Source organism: Lolium rigidum, chromosome 3, assembly GCF_022539505.1.
Source record: "Lolium rigidum isolate FL_2022 chromosome 3, APGP_CSIRO_Lrig_0.1, whole genome shotgun sequence".
Lineage (NCBI taxonomy): Eukaryota > Viridiplantae > Streptophyta > Magnoliopsida > Poales > Poaceae > Lolium > Lolium rigidum.
Window position 1 is genome coordinate 222417478 of NC_061510.1, and position 21117 is coordinate 222438594.

At 44.9% G+C, this 21117-nt stretch overlaps 2 protein-coding genes across 2 annotated transcripts; both read left to right on the forward strand.

Annotated features, from left to right (window-relative positions):
• Positions 1-7219: 7219 nt before the first annotated feature.
• Positions 7220-13101, forward strand: LOC124703045 (guanylate kinase 1-like). The gene is made up of 11 exons (XM_047235255.1): positions 7220-7503; positions 8046-8083; positions 8162-8248; positions 8636-8712; positions 8800-8932; positions 11441-11803; positions 11882-12003; positions 12116-12251; positions 12354-12402; positions 12499-12607; positions 12713-13101. Exons 2-11 carry the CDS (start codon positions 8081-8083, stop codon positions 12795-12797), a joined length of 1164 nt encoding a protein of 387 aa, XP_047091211.1. The 5' UTR covers positions 7220-7503; positions 8046-8080; the 3' UTR covers positions 12798-13101.
• Positions 13102-14049: 948 nt separating this feature from the next.
• On the forward strand, positions 14050-20866 carry LOC124703044 (armadillo repeat-containing protein 8-like). The gene is made up of 8 exons (XM_047235254.1): positions 14050-14505; positions 17033-17752; positions 17964-18059; positions 18140-18223; positions 18956-19190; positions 19267-19427; positions 19674-19955; positions 20328-20866. The coding sequence occupies exons 1-8, from the start codon at positions 14065-14067 to the stop codon at positions 20358-20360; spliced, it is 2052 nt and encodes a 683-aa protein (XP_047091210.1). The 5' UTR covers positions 14050-14064; the 3' UTR covers positions 20361-20866.
• The last annotated feature ends 251 nt before the right edge of the window (positions 20867-21117 follow it).

Below are 21117 nucleotides of genomic sequence, written 5' to 3' on the forward strand. Positions count from 1 at the left end.
ACATGGTAGGATGACTATCCCCATATGTGCTATGCCTCTAAACTAGATAGCAAGATAAATGCAAGAATATAGTGCAAGAAGTTAATCAATCCAAGTTTTTAGGATCAAGAATACCAAGTTCTCCTCTCAAGTTAACAAAACGGGCTTCATCCAAAGGCTTAGTGAAAATATCCACCAATTGGTAGGTTGTTCCCACATGAGTGAGATCAATATCCTTATTGGCAACATGATCACGTAGGAAGTGATGGCGAATGTCAATATGTTTGGTGCGACAATGTTGAACCGGGTTATTGGCGATCTTTATTGCACTTTCATTGTCACAAAGAAGAGGCACCGTACCAAGAGACACACCATAGTCTTTCAAGGTTTGCTTCATCCATAAAAATTGAGTGCAACAAGATGCCGCGGATATGTATTCGTCTTCGGCGGTGGATAGAGCGGTGGAGTTTTGTTTCTTGGATGACCAACTCACCAATGACCGGCCAATAAATTGGAAAGCCCCGGAGGTAGACTTCCGGTCAACCTTATCACCGGCCCAATCGGAATCCGAATAGCCAATGAGTTCAAAGGTTGACCCCTTTGGATACCATAGCCCGAGAGTAGGAGTGAGAACAAGATATCTTAGAATCCGTTTGACCGCCATTAAATGGCTCTCCTTGGGAGTGGATTGAAAACGAGCACACATCCCTACACTTAGCATGATATCCGGCCTAGAGGCACAAAGGTAGAGCAAGGATCCTATCATGGAGCGGTATACCTTTATGTCCACATCCTTCTCACCGTCACATGAGCCAAGTTGCCCCTTTACGGGCATGGGTGTCTTCATTGGGCTTGCATTGGTCATGTTGAATTTCTTGAGCATGTCCTTCACATACTTTTCTTGAGAGATGAAGGTGCCTTTTGCAAGTTGCCTCACTTGGAAGCCTAGAAAGAACTTCAACTCTCCCATCATGGACATCTCAAATTTCCTAGTCATCAATAGCTCAAAAGCTTTATTATGATTGGGGTTAGTTCCACCAAAGATAATATCATCAACATATATTTGACATATAAATAGGCCACCCCTTTAACCCGCTTGGTGAAAAGGGTGGAATCGACCGTACCCATGCAAAACCCATCATGTAGTAAGAAATCCCTAAGGAACTCATACCAAGCACGTGGAGCTTGCTTGAGACCGTAGAGTGCCTTATGGAGTAAATACACGTGGTTGGGTCGGCATGGGTCTTCGAAACCCGGGGGTTGAGCCACATATGCGGTTTCTTTTAGGGGACCATTCAAAAATGCACTTTTTCACATCCATTTGATATAGTTTGAAATTGTGGAAAGATGCAAATGCAAGCAAAAGACGAATAGCTTCAAGACGGGCTACCGGCGCAAAGGTATCCTCAAAATCCATACCTTCTATTTGGGCAAACCCTTGCGCCACTAACCTTGCTTTGTTTCGTATGACAATGCCATTCTCATCTTGCTTGTTCTTGAATACCCATTTGGTCCCAATAACATTGATGCGATGATCTTTGGGTCTCTCAACTAGAGACCATACTTCATTACGAGTGAAACACTCCAATTCTTCTTGCATGGCAATTACCCAATCCGGATCAACCAAGGCTTCATGTACCTTGAGTGGTTCAAAACTAGACACAAAGCATGGTGTTGACAATAAGTGATAAGTAATGCATGGTGTCTACGAGTTACCACTCCTCTTGAAATGCTACCAAGGACTTGATCTACTTTCATGTCACTTGCCCTTGTAGCAGCCTTGATCTTCCGAATGGTTCCTTCATGATCAATGAATTCATCCCTTGCTAGTGCTTGATCATGAGGGATCACTTGAGCTTGATCATGAGTTGTGGATGTCTCTTGATCATCATCATGGTCTTGCTCAGTGGAATGAGGACTTTCTTCTTGTTCTTCAGTATGTGACTCATCTTGAGTGGAGGATGGTTATTGAGTTGCACTTGATGGTTCGGCTTGAGTTGAGGTAGTCTCCACTTGAGCCGTGCTTGATACTTCTACTCCATCATCTTGATCATCATTATGAACTTCTATGGGCCGAATGTGTCCAATGCCCATATGCTTGATGGCACTAGATGGATCATCATTATTACCTGCAACACATGGAACAACTTGCTCCACTTGGGAGCCATTATCCTCCAAGAACTCCACATCACAAGATACTTCAATAGTCCCAGTGGACCGGTTGTAGTACCTAGAGGCGTGAGAGTTCTCCGCATAACCAACAAATATGCCCTCTATGGTTCTAGTTTCAAATTTACCGAGCTTTCCTTTGTTATTCTTAACAAGACATTTGCATCCAAAGACACGAATGTACATGACATTAGGCTTGTTACCGGTAAGAAGCTCGTATGGAGTTTTGTTGTGGAGGGGACGGAGGAAGAGCCGATTGGAGTAGTGGACGGCCGTAGAGATGGCTTCTCCCTAAAAGTTGTGGGGTGAGTTGAATTCACTCAACATGGTTCTTGCCATCTCAATGATAGTCCGGTTCTTCCTTTCAACAACACCATTTTGTTGAGGGGTGTATGGCGTCGAAAACTCATGCTTGATGCCCTCATCATCGACAAACTCTCGCATGGTGTAGTTCTTGAACTCGGTGCCATTGCCGGTTCTAATCGCCTTGATCTCGGATTCATACATACGTTGAGCTTTCTTGGCGAAGATGATGAACTCCCTATGGGTCTCGTCCTTAGACTTAAGGAGAAAGACCCAAGAGTATCTTGAGTAATCATCAACAATGACAAGTCCATACTTGCTCCCACCAAGAGTATCATAATGTGATGGCCCAAAGAGATCCAAATGAAGAAGCTCCAAAGGCCTAGATGTGGTGACGATACTCTTGATAAGATGTTTCTTCTTGAGTTGCTTTCCGGCAACACATGCACTGCAAACACGATCTTTCTCAAAAGAAATGCCGGGTAGTCCCACAATGTGTTCACCCTTTAGGAGTTGTTTAAGATTCCTCATGTTGACATGACCAAGGCGGCGATGCCACAACCAACCTTCGTCATGTTTGGTCGCCATTAGACATGTGGAGTGAGAGGAGCTCTCTTTCGAGAGGTCAACCACGTAAAGGTTGTTCTCCACATATCCAACGAGGACCAATTTGAGATTGTCACTCCTAAAGACTTTCACACAATAATTAGTAAAATATGAATTGTAACCGGCATCGGCAAGATGATATATAGAAAGCAAGTTATATCCAAGGGATTCAACAAGCATGATCGTCTCAAGGCACAAGTCCTTAGAGATTGCCACCTTGCCGTACCCAAGTACCTTTCCCTTTGAGTTGTCACCAAAGGTGATGCTTGACTTCTTGTTGATGTCTTCAATGAATTGATCAAGCACACCTCTTCCTCCGGTCATATGATTGGTGCATCCACTATCAAACACCCATTTTGGACCACCGGAGGAATACCCCTTGGTTTCCCTTGCCATAAGACAAGAGCCAACGATTGTAGAGGAGGGAGAGTCATCGGAGTCATCATCTTGAGTTGTTCTTGCCATGAAGGAAGATCCAACATCATTGTCCGTGGAGTAGTCCTTGGAGTAGTCATATGTGAAGAGTGACCCGGGCTTAGAGAAAGCCAAACCGGCCACCCCGGCCTCCTTCTCCTCATCTTCCTCTTCATCATCGGACAAGTACTCGGCCCCAACAAAGGCTCTTCCCTTGTTCTTCTTGTATCGATCGTTGATTGGGTTTGGCTTCAATCTTGGCTTGACCCCTTTGATGAATCTTGGCTTGTCTACCCTTTTCTCATAAGGGCACTCATTTGCAAAGTGGCTATCTTCATCACAATTGTAGCAAGTTCTCTTCTTCTTCTTGTCATTGAGGAGCATTGGGAACTTTGCCTTGTATTTCTTGGCAAAGAAAGCAAAGTCGGTAGCAATGTCACTAGTTGAAGTCATCTCTTCATCTTCTTCAATTTCATAGTCTTCTTTGCTTCCATGATCGGCCCTAGCTTTGAGAGCAAGGTTGTGTGGCGCTTCATGGTTGTGTGAGGCTTCATCAACACGGTTCATTGCCATGAGCCTCTTTCCCGCTTTGGCCATGTTTTCATTGGCGGCCACATAGGAGACTAGATCATCGGAGTTGAGATCGGCACTTTTGGTCATGATTTGCAAGTTGAGTGCAAGGTTGGTGTCTTCTTGTTTGACGGCAATCATAGCAATGACCTTGGACTTTATGAATGCTTCATTCATCTCGAAGCCGTCATTGTACTTCTCAACTCCAAGTCCCTTGACCCTCACTCTAAGAGCACCTAGCCTTGCATAAGCATCGGCCACGGATTCTCCTTCTCGGATCATGAACTGATGGGCCTCTTGCTTTGCGGTCTCATAAAGAGCTGATTGGATCAAATCGGTTCCCTCTTGGAGTACTATGATTCGATCCCACAACTCTTTAGCGGAGTCTATGTCATTGACTTGATCAAGGAGCTTGCGGTTGATGCCACTCCTAATCTTGTCACGTGCGGAGGCATTAAGTTGACGGTTGTAGAATTCGGTGGAGGTCAACCGAATGGGATCTTGTGGCTCCCGGTATCCATGAACAATGATCTCCCATAACTCCACACTGCAGCTGCGAATATGAGATTCCATAGAAGATTTCCAAAAAGGAAAGTGAGTTCCATCAAAATGGGGAACATTCCCACTATGGTTTATATGAGGCATGGGTGAAGTGTTTTTGGGATAGTCATGGTTGACTTCACGATAGCTCCCTAGGGAGGCCGAAGCCGTACTAGGATGCCCACTAGTCAAGTTCTTAAGCATGGCAGACATCTCCGCCATTTGGCTTTGTAGTTCATCCTCCTTTTTCTTCTTCTCGGCATCATATGCCAAGAATCTAGATTTCATCTCTTTAACCGAAAGGTTAGAGTCTTCATCTAGACCCTCGAATAGTTTATCCATCTCACTCTTAAGGCGGTGAAGCCCTTAATAAGAGTCCAAGCTCTGATACCAATTGAAAGTATAGAGATGGTAAACCTAGAGGGGGGTGAATAGGTTTCTACAGATTTTAATTCTTTCTTTGCAATATTAGGCTTTGCGGAATATAAAGATGAGCCTAATGCAAACTAGGTGAAGCAACCTATATGAGGATACAACTAACTCGAGCACGAAGGCTCTCACAGGCGATTAAATCACAAGTAAGGAGTTCGGTTAGAGATAACCGATAGCACGCGGAGACGAGGATGTATTCCCGTGTTCCCTTCCTTTGCAAGAAGGTACATCACGTTTGGAGGGGTGGAGGTCCCACGAAGGATTCCCCACGCCACGAAGGCTCACCCTATTCTCCGGAGCCTATCCCAAGAAGGAATAGCTCACTCACTTGTGGTAGACTTTGAGGTAGCCTCCAAACCTTCAAAATCTTGCCCGGAGCAAATCCACAGCCCGGATGCTTCCGGACTCCTCTTGCCCACCTAGGGTTTCCAAGGAACCCTAGGAAGCAAGCTTCTCGATGAATACAAGGGGGAATGAGATTTGGCTTGGTAGAACAGTAGATCGGGTCCTCCTCTAACGATTCCCGGAGGGATTTGAGTTTGGGTGGAGGAGGAGGGAGATCTGAGGCTTTTGGTGTTTCTAGCAATGGAGTAAGAGAGAGAGAGAGCTCAAGAACAGCTTATAGTGTAGTGCCTAACTGTTCAGAGGTAGGAGAAGGGCTATTTATAGTGTTCTTCGAAATATGGCCGTTGGTCACTTGCCACCTCAGCTTTTCTCCCGACAAACCCGGTCAAACGGACCACTGACCGGATTGCCCGGTGCAGAGGCCGGTCGGACCGGACCAGGGACCGGACCTGCCGGTCCAGACCGGACGGTAGACCGGACCCAGACCGGAGACACTTTGCGACGTCCAGGGGCTCCTCCGGTTGGCGGCCGGTTGACGCCGGTTGGCGACCGGTCGACCGGACGGCACGTCGGACCCGCCGGTCTGTAGGCCGACTGACCGGGCGGCAAACCGGATCTGTTAGGTGCTCGTTTGGAGCCCGGTCGGCGCCCGGTTGGCGCCCGGTTGGCGACCGGTTGACCGGGCCGCACGCCGGACTGGCCGGTTGGGGGGCCGGCTGACCGGTCGGCAAACCGGATTTCTGCTGTAGACCCCTTTTCGATTGTTGTTGAAGTGGGGGGGTCTCCTTTAGCCTTCTTGTTCCTTTGATACACCATTTATGCCTCTTTGCCTAATACATGAGATTATCCTTATAAACATATTAGGCCAAATACTCTAGCACGGTGTCATTGTTAACAAAATAATGGATAAGGGTAAAATACCCTTACAGTCGGCGTCTCCCCCTGGCACCGTCCATGTCTACCCCGGCACCGTCCGCGTTCATGTCTACCCCGGCACCGTCCACGTTCATGCCTCCCACGGCACCGTCCATGTTCATGCCTCCCTAGGCGACCGTGGATCCTGTTGCAGCGACGGATTGCCGCCGGCCGCCGATGAGGAAGCCGTCAAGGTTGCGCCGCCCATGACCTCCTTCGTGTGATCATGTGATCATCTGACTTGGAAAGCCCTTTTTTTGCGCCGGAAACGGCGATCTGGTGGCCGTGTGTTGGCCCAAACTTCTTATTCCAAAAACTGTTCGTATTTGGTGGCCGTGCATTGGACCAAACTTCATATTCATAGAATTATTTGAATTTCTATGGTTGTGTTTGAGATTTCAAATTTAAATTATCTATCGGGGCCGCCTGTTTGGGGGGCGCCGGTGTGGGAGCAGCTCCCCCAAATGGAGGATGCTGTGCTGGCGTCTCCCAAACGGAGGTGCTGGCGCCTGTCGGCACCTATTTGGGGCGCGCCGGTGGAGATGCTCTTAGTGTATAGGTACATCTAAATTTAGACAAGTCTTCAATTTTCTTTTATGGATGGAGAAATTACTAAATTTTTACCTTGTACGCGCCCTTGAGTCAGACATGACACTTCCCCAGACAACAACTTGGAGCATCCATAGCAGATAGCACAGTACAACTTCTAAGTCTAGAACAATTGAACTCATCCTTATCCAGGTTAGCATTATTTTCCAAATCTAAGAAATAATGAAATTATTACGATAGTATAATAACACACAAGTCGAAGGTGCAAAGCGAAAAGAATGTTCCGAGCCTCTTCTTGTCACCATCAGAGAATCCAGGCGCAAAAATGCACCCAAACAAAATAAAAGGAAAATCCTAGGAAGAACAAGGTTGCACGGAAAGTGAATGAATGATGAATGAAGAAAAGAAAAATGTATAAAAGAGTCGAGGTCGCAGCCTCCCACTCCGTACTCCAATTCGTCTCCATTCTTCTCCCGCATATCCCCGAGATCCCTCTTTATTTAATCCATCTGACGTTGACCAAACCCAGCGAAAGTTGCCGCGAAGTTGCGCCCCCATTGCTGTTCTTGCCTGCTCCAGGCCAATTTCTCCGTGATTGGCTTCCTTGCTCATTCGTCCAGGCTCCCCCGAGCTCGCCTCCTGGGCCTTGAAGATCGCGGGATCCTGTGTGGGTGAATCAAGGTGGGTCTTGGGGCCTCTGTTCGGTTCGATTGGGCGGTTTCCGTCCTTGGTTTCTGTTTCTCTCTTGCTCCTGAAGTTGACTGGGAATTCAAATGCAATGGGATTCGGTCTGTGTTATTTCGCTGCCTGAATTTGTTTTTGGGTGGTGCGAATGGCCGGATGTTTTGTTTTGTCAGTACAACAGTTCACTTTGCAGTACAAAACTACAGATTCTTCTTGTTATTCACGTGTAGGATGATATGATTTAACCTTGTTCCTGCTCGATGCTTGGTGGAATAGGGTACAATCCCTCTCTCTTTCTCATTTTACTAAATGCTAACTGAGTTACTGTTGCAGCAACAGACAACAAAGTGTACTACCCAGACATCATCTCTCTCTCTCTCTCTCTCTCTCTCTCTCTAGTAAAGGCTCATGTTAGTTAGCTGAGTACCTATGGTTGTGTGGGGATACAAGCCTGGGGTTATCCTCCTTATTGAAAAAAATAGTTAGCTGATGAAATGCTTGATTTGTATATACTGATGATAACTGTTTTGCCTCTCCAGGTTGAAGACTAACAGCTTGCTAGATTAAGCCTTTCATGGTGAGCTCGTAGTTTCGGCATTATTCACACATTAGTACTGTAGGTGATTGGTGTCTCTAATTCCAATCCATTAAACAGGGTGAAGAGGCACCAGAGTTTGTTAATGGGGAAATTAACTTGGAAGGCGAGGATTTCAGGACAGCCACAACTGTTGGTCATAAGACTGTAAGTTGGCTGTGAATTAGTAGTATTAATTTCTGAACTGTCCTATATAGGCCAATCCCGTACTTTTTCCTGCTTACCTACAATTATTGTGTGTGTTAAATATCGTAGGTTGCATCTGAAAGAACAACTTTAGCTTCCATACAGTTTATCCGTAGTGATATCTGCTGCTGTCACTTACTTTTCTGTAAAACTACATATTAGCTCTAGCTGTCTTATGGATATATTCTCTTAGTAGTTAAAAATAGCATGACCAGGCTAATATAATGGCATGGCTGATGTTGGTTACTGTGACCATTGCTTGCATATTCCATGGGATATTGTAAATCTATCCTTTGCAATGTTATCAGCGTAAATCTATTTCCTTGTAATATACTCTTGCTTGTGCAGTATCTGATCAGCAAATCGGATGATGAGTCCAAGTCAACGGTTAGCATTAGAATTTTGGATACATCAAATAAAACCTGGTATATACCCTATCATCTCGGCTTTTACTCTCTTCTTTTACTTTTTTGTTGATAAGCCAGCCCCTTATTTTCTTGGTTTTGTGGCAGGATTGTGCCCACAGTACTCGGCACCCAACCAATTCATTTTGAGGCACACACTGCTATTCTGGTTAATGAAAATATGATACTAGTAATTGTCAGCAAAGGTGCCCCGTTAGTTGACTCAATCTGGTTTCTTGAGGTGAGCAGAAGCAAATTCTCAAATTCTCTGGTTATTTTACCATTTGGGTCAGTTGAGCTGCTAAGTAAAACATTAAAACTTTATGACACATTGATCTGGTGGGATAACAATCCTTTTTTCTTATTTTCTTGCATCCTTCCAAATAGTTGGTCTATAAACGAGAAGGTAATGCCCTGGTGTTATGTGGCTGCTAGGGTTTGGGAGGGAGAGAGAGAGCTGCGAGGGCGCGAGAAGGCCGGCCGGGGGCCTTTTGCCCACGGCCGGGCAAGAGGAAAGGGATGTCCTTCTTAATTCTTGCTTGATTAGATTGATACATCTCCTCTCCATATATAGAGAGGTTTACTTGACTCCCAAGCAAGGCTTACTTGACCCCCAAGCAAACCATAAGACTAACGGGCCCAGGCCCATGACGTACTCTAACACTACACCCCACCTGGACATGCAGCTCGTCCTCGAGCTGCAACCTAAACAAACCATGACTCGACGCAACACAACCCTAACACCTAAAAACGAGCCTTTTACATCTCGGCTTGTTTTATTACTCTCAACCTGAAATAGACTGGGACGCATTACACCCCTGAAAATAAAGTGGACAGCATCCGCCCGTCGGACGTGCACCTGTATACCCACCTGGATCCCATGAAAACCAGCGGGACAAAAGGAGCTCGCGCGGCGGCCGGCGGCGGAATGCAGTGGTGCTACGCGGTGCGCTCCTGTCGGTGACACCATGCCTTCTCCCCGCCGGATGACTGTCGATGGCGCAGACTTTGAGGTCGCTGCCCGCGGGAGAAACAGCATGTCCGCCGCCCGTGGGGGAAACCGCACGCCCAAGATCCCCGACGCAGCGGACGAGATCGAGGTCCGTTGCGCAACGAAGCGCAACTTGGAGGAGCTGCAGCTGCAGATCACGCATCTCCCGCACACGCCGACGCACTAGGAGGCCGCGCGCAGCAGCCTGCAGCCTCACCGCCGCCGACACGTGGCGGATAGCGATCCAAGCCGGAAGCGGTGACGGTGACGGAGGGAAACGGACCTGGTGGAAGGGCATCCCGGGCGGTGTCAATGTAGAGCCCGGGGCCAAGGTCGCTCCCACACCGCCGAAAGGCAGGGACAGCGTCGGTGGCGGCAGCAGCCGCTGCTGCGGTGTTGGTGGCGACGGCAGCAGCTGCTGCTGTTGCAGCTGCCCACCGAACGGCAGGGACAGCGTCGGTGAGGACAGCAGCTGCAGCGGCGGCGTTGGTGGCGGCGGCAGCTGCTGCTGCTGTAGCGTCCCGGTGGGGAAGAAGGCGGCCGGCTGCTGGAGAAGAGGGACCCCGGGCGCCGAGGTATGGCCCGGCCCGGAGATGGAGGACAGCGGCAGCGGGGACAGCAGCAGCCCGGCGTCGGGTGGCGGCGACGACAGCAGCAGCGTCGGCTGCCACGGCCCCGTAGGGACCGGCCAGGAAGAGGCGGATCTCGTGGACAGCAGTGGTGAGATCGCGGAGGGCTGCGGTGATCTCCGCCGGGGAGAGAATGGCGGGGATGTCGGAGTGCGGCGGCGGCGGGTGGGAAGAACTCGGTGGAGGGCTGGACATGATCGAACCCGGGAAGGCTGATACCAAATGTTATGTGGCTGCTAGGGTTTGGGAGGGAGAGAGAGGGCTGCGAGGGCGCGAGAAGGTCGGCCGGGGGCCTTTTGCCCACGACCGGGCAAGAGGGAAGGTATTTCCTTCTTAATTCTTGCTTGATTAGATTGATACATCTCCTCTCCATATATAGAGAGGTTTACTTGACTCCCAAGCAAGGCTTACTTGACCCCCAAGCAAACCATAAGACTAACGGGCCCAGGCCCATGACGTACTCTAACACCTGGCCATTCTGTTAAAACCGCACTGATGATTTAATTTGTTCAAGTTCATATTTAGATTGTTAAACTTCCTACCCCTTTAGGTTGCAAGTCTATCTCATGTCTTAGAAGCTTAGCATATTTTTATTTGATTATAATAGATTGGGTGCAGTGCACCATCTTTGCTAGGCATAAATATTACGGAAAATCCAAATAGAGGCTGAGCTCCAAGTAGCCCTTTATTTTAAAAAATTCAAAAATCATATTACAAAGTTTCGAGAAAATCTGAAAAAATCTGGATGTAGTCAATGATTTATACTAAAAGTGGGTAAAATCTCAATGTGAAATACTTTGTATTCTAGGCTACACAAAAATGAAAAAAGTGGGGATCTTAGTATATTGAATAGTATACATTTCAGAACTGCAATTTTTTCAATTTTTCCATTTTTGTGTAGCCCAGATTACAAAGAAGTCAGCATTGAGATTTTTGGATTTTTCAATGCATTCTTGTAGGATATTTCAATCGTTTTGAGATTTTTTTCAAATTTATAAATATGATTTCGATTTAAAAAAAATAAAGGGCTCCCTGGAGCTCCGCCTCCATTTGTCCGCTCTCTAAATTTTAGCTCCTTTTCATGATCCCAGCTGATTAATCTGATAGCATGCCTTTTCCACCATCTTAGGTCAACACCTCCTTTGTTAAGCAGCAAAGCAAGATAACAGGTACAGAAGTTGTTGCCTGGAGCAAGGGAGTGCTAGGCAAGGGTCAAAAGCCAGTCGTGATTAGCGGGCCTTCTGGTGTTGGTAAAGGTACATTAATCGCTAAACTAATGAAAGATTCCCCATCAAGATTTGGATTTTCTGTTAGCCACACCACAAGGGCCCCAAGAGAAAAGGAAATAGATGGAACCCACTACCACTTTGCGGAGCGAAGCAAGATGGAAAAAGAGATAAGCCAGGGAAAATTTCTTGAGTTTGCTCATGTTCATGGAAATCTATATGGGACCAGTATTGAAGCAGTTGAAGCTGTTACAGATGAGGGGAAGGTAAAATAACTACATTCTTTGTATATATGTTTCTGAAAGGTGACTTTTTTTCATCCTTTTGTTGCTTTTGCACTCAAGAGGTGTATTCTTGACATTGACGTCCAAGGGGCTCATTCTGTGAGGGCTTCTTCTCTTGAAGCACTATTCATCTTTGTATGCCCTCCGTCATTTGAGGAACTAGAGAAGCGCCTTCGGGCACGGTATAATTGTAGTTTCTAAGACGCTGTGACAGTATGCTCATGCAGCCTGTTGGCTACAAGACCTTACGGTTATAGCACGATGCTATGTTTGATTCATACTCTGGTCATACAGGGGAACAGAAACTGAAGAACAAATCCAGAAACGACTGAGAAATGCCAGGGAAGAGCTTGATCAGTCCAACACACCTGGTCTTTTTGATCATTTTTTGGTGAATGGTGACCTTGAAACGTGCTATGAGAACTTGAAGGTAATTAATCAACTACATGAGCATTTTCACTCATTGTTTATTCTGATATGAATCACCATCGCAAATCATCTGTTGTTCTTAATGAATTGTCGCAACCTGCAGAGGTTAGTTCCTTTGGATGATGGAAGTTCTGTTTCAGACGATTCCTACTGTGAGTTGTCAACTCGTCATATAAACTTTTCATGAATCCCTACTTCTCCACCAGTTTGGCGATCTCTAAGGATTGTTTTTGTGTTACACGAAACAGCAACCATGGATAGCAAAGCCACGCCATCTTATACAATTCTATCCAAACAAGATTCAGAAGTTTTGTTGCAACCTAAGATTCGTGAAGTAGAAAAAGGAATTGCAAGCATGTAAGCCATCTTGCCTGTGCTTTTATAGAATATGATGCAACAATTTCACCATTTGATGAATTTCAAGCTTACATTTTGGAGTATATGGATCGTTTCCTTTCTCAGGCTTGCACTTGACCTGTCTTCTGTTTCGGGCGGTGCTCCTGGACGTACACGGGGCCTCAAGGTAAAGTCTGTCAACAAACACTGACTCGGTCAATTCCCCGAGAGGTGCTATGAAGGATACTCCAGCTGTCCAGCAGACCCACGGCTAAATTGTCGGCTCGATTTGCGCGAGGTGACGGTTTCGATCATAGTTAGACAAAAACATGGAAATATAATTTCATTTGTTCGTGCCAAGAATTCACATAGTTCCATTTGTTGTTTGCTCACCGGAGCTTGCAGTTCCTTTGTTCTTTGTACCATAATCAGTCGGATCGAGACAGGTGCTCGTCGTTAAGAAACTTATGTGGAGAAAATAATGTGAATTTGCGGGTGTATTTGTTCCTAGCTAATAACCTTGTTTGCCCCATGGGTAAGTCATTCAGTCTGATTTTTTGGTAGTTTGCTACTGGGAAATATGGATGCTACACATGTGATGTTGAGCACTGTCAGAAACAAATCCTACCCATGCCATGAGTCATGCTTGCTACACATGGGGTATTGATTCCCTTGGATGTGTTCCCTAAACAAATCAATAGTACTTCTCCTGGAGAAGATGCTTCATCATGGGAAGATGCTAAAATGAATAATGGAACTGCAACCTTGGTAGATCAGTGAACACATTCAATGTTTTGTATCTGAATATTTATTTGAAGTACAGTATCCTCTATAATCTCACAAATTGTTGCCCTCTTCATGATGTAGGATCACATCACCTAGAAATAGAATTCCCTGGGTACTCTATGGTTGATTCAGGGTTGCAATGATTGGGGATACCAGCAAGTGGGGAGCTTGATAATTCAGCGCTGAAAGCCACACCTAAAATACACTTGTCTTCCTGTCAGGATAATTGGATCGCTAGAGGTTTCTGCGACAACCATACACCAACAAAAATGAAATATTACGATAGAGTAGAATAAATCACACACGTCAACACGTCTTATCAAACAAGGCCCAAATCCAGCCGCCTCCAAGGAAAAAAGATCTTCTAAAAATTAGATATACAAATGTTTTTCTGCAAAATAGAAAAATGTTCCCTAATCATTTCACCACCTGTCGCACGTCACATACACTGACACGGTCTCTGAATGAGTAGTTATTACCAGCTAAATGAATAAACACTTGATGAAAGTACTAATTTCCACGTGGCGCGAGCCCATTGGCTTGGGGGTCCCGACCCACCCATTATTCTCTCGCCGTCACTCTCTATAAAACACCAACCAAACAAAAAAATAAACTGGAAAAAAATAAATAAAAAAGGGTGGCAATAAGCCAATAACGCAAGCACCTCTCGCCGACCTCCCTCCCACCCCCAGATGCCGGCCACGGCGACCGGCGGCGCGCGGGCGGAGGAGGCAGCAGCAGCAGCAGCCGCGCCCTCGGGGTCCTCCTCCGCGCCCTCCTCCTGCATGGGGACCAGGCCGGAGGAGCTCGCCGCGAGGCTGGCGGCCGGGGGCCCCGGCGTCGTCGCAGCCGGAGAGGGATTGGAGGGGGAGCAGGAGCGGGTGCTCGCGCTGCGCGAGATCAAGAACCAGATCATCGGGAACCGGACCAAGAAGCTCCTCTACCTCCGCCTCGGCGCCGTGCCAGCGGTCGTCGCCGCGCTCGCCGAGCCCGCCGCGTCGCCGGCCGCGCTCGTGCAGGCGGCGGCCGCTGCAGGGAGCTTCGCGTGCGGCGTGGATGATGGCGCGCGGGCCGTGCTTGCTGCTGGCGCAGTGGGGCACCTCACGCGGCTCCTCGCCCACCCCGACGACAAGGTAGCCTCTTTGCTGCTCCCTTCACTAGTTTGTTGCTTGTTTCCGTCATCCCTTCATGCCTGCCTGCTCGGTTTCGGGGCGCACAAACTGTTTCGGGTAGAGAATTTTATTCTTGTCCTGGATTTGCGGCTCAATTGGGAAAATATCTGCTGTGCTGCTGGAATGAAACTAGAAGCCAACAACTGCTTGCTCCTTGTTATCCTCGCGTAAATTTGGGACCAATTGTGCTTGTCCCGGAGCTGGAGATGGAAAGAGCCAGTGCTAGCTTAATTGTTTCTGTGAGAATTACTACACACATTCGATACAATTTGTGGCTCGTGGTGAACCCTGAGCGGCGACTACTGCTTATGCGTGCCCAGAAGAGTGCTGGGCAAGTACTAGTTATTCCATTTGGCATGAAGTATTTGCAGCTAATGTTTCGAGCTGAGTAAGAAAACCATGCTAAAATGATGGTTACTTTGTAGCAGGGGATAAGTATTGAAGGTTTATGCTTGGAATTAGGAGAATTATCATCTGACCCTATTTGTTTTGCAGAATATGTCAGTTCAGTTAGGGCGAGAGGTACTGGTGGTAGTTGTTATTTCTTTTTCTTTCCAAATGTCCTTTTCATTTTTCGTCTTTCGGTTGAAATAGTTAAGATATTGTTCATTTGTGCTTCATATGTGCAGAGTTTGGTACTGGGTCAATGGTTTGGTGCGGTGGTGGGAATAAATGTGCTGGAAAGTTGTCTTTGGTGTTGGGTTCATGATGAATTTTTCTGAGTTATTAGTACTAATCAGGATTGGCTTTCCTGGTGATTTCCTAGTAGCTCATTTATATGATTGAGCTAAGAATTTGGTAGCAGCATCATGATTTCCTACTGCTTTATCGGTGCAAAGATTTGTGTTGGAGACCCCATTGTTTTGTTACGAAGCCAGAATTTCTTGTTTTACAGAGTAGGATTTGGATGCCCTTTGTTGAAATTTAAACTTAACATTTGGAGGCACCTTTAGGGAAGAAAGCCTGAGAATATACAAAACTATGAGTGCATTTAAACTTCCTACCTCTCTGTAATACTGAATGGTCCTAATAACGTGAGCCTCGTTTGAATGCGTCAGACTATAGTTCTTCCACATGGAATGGGTCGAAATCCAAGCCTAAATTGATCGCCTAATCCATGAACATCCAGAGGGTAAATGATTTTGGAGGTGTTACTGTACGTGCAACTATTTTAATATATGGCTTGCCTAACTTAGGTTTTGTGCCTCGTACTACATGACTATTAAAGTGGGACCACACCATGCTAATTGAGGTTACAAAAGAAAAGCAAAACAGATGACTACTTTGCGGAAATACTTTTGTACACCCACGCATGGGTGTGGGTGATTCCGTCACCGTTCATTTATCCCTCGAGATTCGTCCCCACCATGGTAGATGGAAAGATTCCTTTCTCGCTCCTCTTTTTATCCGAATCTCAAAGCACAATGGATGGTGACGGAAACATCCACACCCATACGTGGGTGTACAAAATCCACTCTCGACTGCCTTGGTAACTCTTTATTGTCACATCTCAACTTCTCTAAGCACTCGGTCAGTGCATTAATCATTTCAGGACTTATTATGGCATGCAAAATTATGTAACTTCTTTTTCTAAGAAACCTAGAAAGAATTACACATCTTTTACTCACATAAAAAAATATTTAATGAAATTGGAATTGAATAGAACGTAAGATATTTGAAATGGCTCCGGAGGATAGTGAGAATATAAATATTGTGTTAGGCCACAATATCCAATTCAGCTAATAATGGTATAGTGCTACTTCCGAGTATTGACCAACTAGCTTGCATCTGAGTTTTTCACTTCAACGTTCTCTTGATATGCCACTTGAATCTGAGTTTTCACTTTAACATTCTCTTGATATGTGGTCGCTAAACGTCTAACAATCTTGTATTTCACCCGGAAAAAAATATTGTATTTTAGCATTTGCTTTGTTGCTCCTTTTCTAGTCCAGTCTATAGGAAACTTATTTTATTCTGAAATTTATAATTTAAAATAGCTCCAGACCGTAGTGTTGATATAAATATTTTGTTAGGCAACAATATCCAATTCAGCGAATAATGGTATAGTTGCTACTTTTTGGTATTGACCGACTAGCTTGCATCTGAGTTTTTCACTTCAACGTTCTCTTGATATGCCACTTGAATTTGAGTTTTCATGTTAACATTCTCTTGATATGTGCTCGCTAAACGTCACCGTAACAATCTTGTATTTCACCCGCAAAAAAAAAACCTTGTATTTGTATTCTTGCACTTTACTAGAGACCTACACTTCACCAATACATGGGTGCATAAGGGTTCAGTTCAAGCTCCCTGTTTCTTGAATGCAGGTTAAGCATATAGTGGTTAGGTGCTGCATCTGATTGTTTCATGCTACTCCCTCCGATCCATTATGGATCTGGATCGGAGGGAGTATATTGAATAGTTTGTAGCAACTGATGCGTGGTGGTTAATAATTTGGTTTGTTCTGAAGTTTCCATCCTGATTGCAGGTTGTCGATGCATGCGCCCGTGCTCTCAGAATGATATATCAATCAAAACAAGCTCCGAATTTTGATGTCAATAATGAGAAAAATATGGACTTCCTTCTTTCCCTTCTGGACAGCAACAACGAAAATGTCACTGAGCTGGCTGCTAATATTATATCACACTCTTGCGATAGCAATACAGAACAATTAGCACTATGTGGTGCTGGAGTTCCGCAGAAACTTGTTAGTCTTTTTGGAGGTTCTGTGAATCTGCGGGATGCTTGTTTAGATTCTATGACTGCAATCGTAAGAAATAATTGGGAAGTTGCTTCAAGATTTGCATCAATGGACCACGGAAAAGCTTTCCGTTCAATAGTTGGGTTAATACATGACCGAACCCCGCGCACAAGACTACTTGCTTGTCTGTGCTTAATTGCAATTGGGCATGCTTCTCCTTGTCATTTTCCAGACAGGCAAATTAAAACAAAGTTGATTCTGGTCTTACTAGAGCTCATCGAAGAACCTGGTCATGTAGGAGATGAGGCTCCCTTGGCGTTAACCACCCTTATAAAGGATAGTGTGGAACTGCAAAAACAAGCTTTTTCAACAAATGCAGTTGCAAAGCTTAGCAACCATCTGGTAGCAAATTCATTGGAGACAAGGCGGGCAGTGACCATATTGCTTGCTTTAGCTGAACTTTGCTCAAAAGAGGAAGAGTCAAGATCTCAACTTATGTCAGGCCAGGTATGAGAAGTTTCTATAGGATAGTACTTTTGATGATTGTTGTGGTTACCTTTTGAGTCGTTTGTTGAGGTTCTGCAGAGACTTTCTGTTGTTAGTGGTTAACTCCTGATGAGGCAGTACTCTGATTCTTCACATTTGACATGACAACATGGATGAATATGATTAACCACAGAACCAATATTTGTGACTAATAACAGAATTTGCTTAACAGGTGTCAACCTTGATACTTGATGCGTTGAAGCATGATTGTGCTGATATCCGTATTGCAGCATGTTCATGTCTGAAGAACATCTCTAGGTCATCGAAGGTAAGGTGCATGCTTCTTCTATATATATCTCAACCTTTTGTGTTCACCCAAATGATTCAGTTGATGTGGTTAATTTGCAGGTACTTAGTGCGGGTCGCTTATCCTGCGATACAATTGTCGCTCCCTTAGTCCAGCTTTTGTGTGACTCGTCTACTTCAGTTCAGGTAAACTGAATCGGGCAATCTTCAATGTCATTTTATGAAATGGAATTTAACATGACTGCACGCAAATATGAATCGGGCAGTCTTCCTTGTTTCTTCCAGAGGGACTTTGGAGTGTGTGAGTTTTCTAAAAGAAATATGATATTTGATGAATGGGGTGTTGACTTATCTATTTGCACACAAATTTTGCCCCCTTTGATGTTGTTGCTGCACAACTGTATTTGCACCCATTAAATAAAGAAGTTATACTAGTAATCATTATGTTGTAAAACGAAACAACAATATAACTAGTCAATTCTGTAAGAACGACTTTTAAGGCCAGCAGGGTAAATTTGCTAATTTGTACTGCCCTACCACTTCCTGGCTTCACTGATGGAGCATTGCTTTGGTCACTGGAGCCACACTAAATTTTGTATCAACTAGCCATGTGGTAACCGTGAAAAGGTTCTCAAGACATCAGGAGTTGATGGTGTCTACTTTCTCACCTACTCTCTCCGTTCTGATTTAGTCTACATGCTAGAAAAAATCAGACAAATTAGTACTGCATTCATTAGTACTACTTCAACCAATCCAAGTTACATTGAAAGTAGTGACATCCAATAGCGAGAGCAAGATCGCTTCGTTTTCTGTGATTTGTTGACTAAAACCTAGAAGGTAGATTAATATAGAACAAAAATTTAGTCTATAATGTAGAATAAATCAGAACGGAGGGAATACTCACTATCTTTGTCACAGGTTGCTGCCCTGGGTGCTATTTGCAATATTGCAGTGAACTTAACACCAAGGAAATCTGTTCTTCTTCATTCCGGGGTCGTCTCCCAGCTGGTTAATTTATCCAAGTCGATGGATCCAACATTGAGGCTAAAATCCGTATTGGCTCTTAGGAATAGTATGTTCCTTCTGAATCCAAAGGACAAAGACTTCATTATGAAGGAGCTAACCATATCTACTCTCTCAAGCCTCATATGTGGTATGTATAAATGCTCAGATATGACATCAGGCAACTGCTGAATTAGTTTCACTGCTAATTGCAAAATGTTCTGCAGATTCTGAGCATTTTGTTCAGGAACAGACATTGGCACTGGTACACAATCTTCTTGATGGATATGTAGATGCTGTTAATTACGTCATTGGTGAAGATGGCATGGTTATAAATGCTTTATCAAGACAGCTGAACAATGCATCTACCCCAGGAGTTTGCATCCAGGTCAGTTTTCCTTAAACTGCCGAATAGTTAGTTACTTTATTTGGATTTGCTATATGTATTTGTTAGTTACTTTATCTGGATTTGCTATATGTATTTTTCCACGTGCATGCGTGGAACTTTTGAGGGAAAAAATAGCATCTTATCTGACAGGACTGTATAATATTTAACACATTTTCTTTTTGAAATATTTACACAAATATCATTATACGATAAGTTATTGATCCGAGTCAATTTTCTTCTCTTCAGGGCATGTTGGTGCTTACAAATATGGCAGCTGGGGACGAATTAAGCAAGGAAGCTGTAATGGATGTTATTGTTCCTCACAGATCAGATCGCATCAAGCCATCTTTTGTGGTCAACTTTCTGCAGAGCAAGGACAAACAATTGAGAGTTGCATCTTTGTGGTGTATTCTGAACTTAGCTTACCCAAAAAGTGATGCTTCATCTACTCGAGTAGCCAGACTGCAAAATGCTGGGGTAATCTCACAAGTAAAAAGCATGAGAAATGACCCCTGCTTGGATTGCAAGGTACTACTGCCTTCTCTTAAATAAAGTGATCTTGAGATAAGCCATATTTTTTATTTTTCAATAAATGTCTCGTTAGCTGTTAATTTCATTTGTGTTTGCTATTGTTGGCTTGGTTGGGAGCCTTATCTTAATTCATTGTTGTTACTAGTACAGTAGTATTTGGTGAGAAAAATGCTTCGCTGAAAGCTACACCTGCAATCTTGCTGAACGGGTCAGCTATAAGAATCTAACTGGACCAACAAAATGCCAAAAAGAAAAGTGCTAGAGACTGGTGGCTGCTAAATATTTGTTGGCTATGATTGTCTTGAAGCTAACCCTGGAATGTTATTTAGCGTTCCATCTAACGACTCAAGGTGCCTCTTTCTTATGCAGCTTAGAGTAAGTACGGTGCTTGACCACTGCTGAGACAATGCTGGTGTCGGTTTCATGTGATGAGCCAGCAAGCCATTGAAGTTTACATGACACACCATAAAAATGAGCAAGGAAGCTGAGCGTAGTTTGCACCGCGATGCCCACCGAGAACCGTGAACCAATAGCATGAGTAAGAAGCCCTTGCTGATCTATCCTCGCTGCGTCGAGCCTATCGCTGTAATTTCTTCCCATGAGAACTCGATGACAGCCGGTTTCTGTTGCGGAAGGCTGGCAATTCCCTTGTTGTAAGTTTGTGCTTGTAAAAGAATGACACCCCAAAAACCCTGAATTTGTAAGCATGCCACCTTGAGAACCTTTGCTGCTTGATTGCAGCCTGAAGGTCGGAGGCACCAGCTTCGGAGAATCCCATTTTTTCAGTGCTACCAGAACCTTTGGGCTGTGTTGTGACTTGTGACGAAGAGTGTAAAATCGAGCCACCTGTTGCTTTTGTAAATTGCATTTTTTCTCTCTCGCATTAATAAGGCTGTTTTATCACCTGATATCCATCTTTTTTCCAGTTGAGTAATGTTACATCGTTTGTTTATCTGATGTCTTTTTTTAAGGAACGCTGGCACTACATTAGCTTTGCATGCATGGCCATGTTTACAGCATCAGGCGCATTCTCAAGCCACACCTGATGGTAGCCTTGAGCACCTTCCGCACCAAAACCTGGTAGGAAATGAGCAACTCTTATAGCAAGGCTAAGTCTGCACCTCAGGTCCTTAGCCGATCTATACTGGACGTTGATGAT

What these genes read in the sequence shown, in the direction of transcription:
- LOC124703045 (XM_047235255.1), top strand. An exon ending in CAACTGTTGGTCATAAGACT is followed by an intron (nt 8,249 to 8,635) that starts GTAAGTTGGCTG and finishes TTGCTTGTGCAG; the next exon opens with TATCTGATCAGCAAATCGGA. An exon ending in GAAAAAGGAATTGCAAGCAT is followed by an intron (nt 12,608 to 12,712) that starts GTAAGCCATCTT and finishes TTCCTTTCTCAG; the next exon opens with GCTTGCACTTGACCTGTCTT.
- LOC124703044 (XM_047235254.1), top strand. Translation starts at nt 14,065, where the DNA reads ATGCCGGCCACGGCGACCGGCGGCGCGCGGGCGGAGGAGGCAGCAGCA. An exon ending in ACTCGTCTACTTCAGTTCAG is followed by an intron (nt 18,224 to 18,955) that starts GTAAACTGAATC and finishes TCTTTGTCACAG; the next exon opens with GTTGCTGCCCTGGGTGCTAT. An exon ending in ACCCCTGCTTGGATTGCAAG is followed by an intron (nt 19,956 to 20,327) that starts GTACTACTGCCT and finishes TTTCTTATGCAG; the next exon opens with CTTAGAGTAAGTACGGTGCT.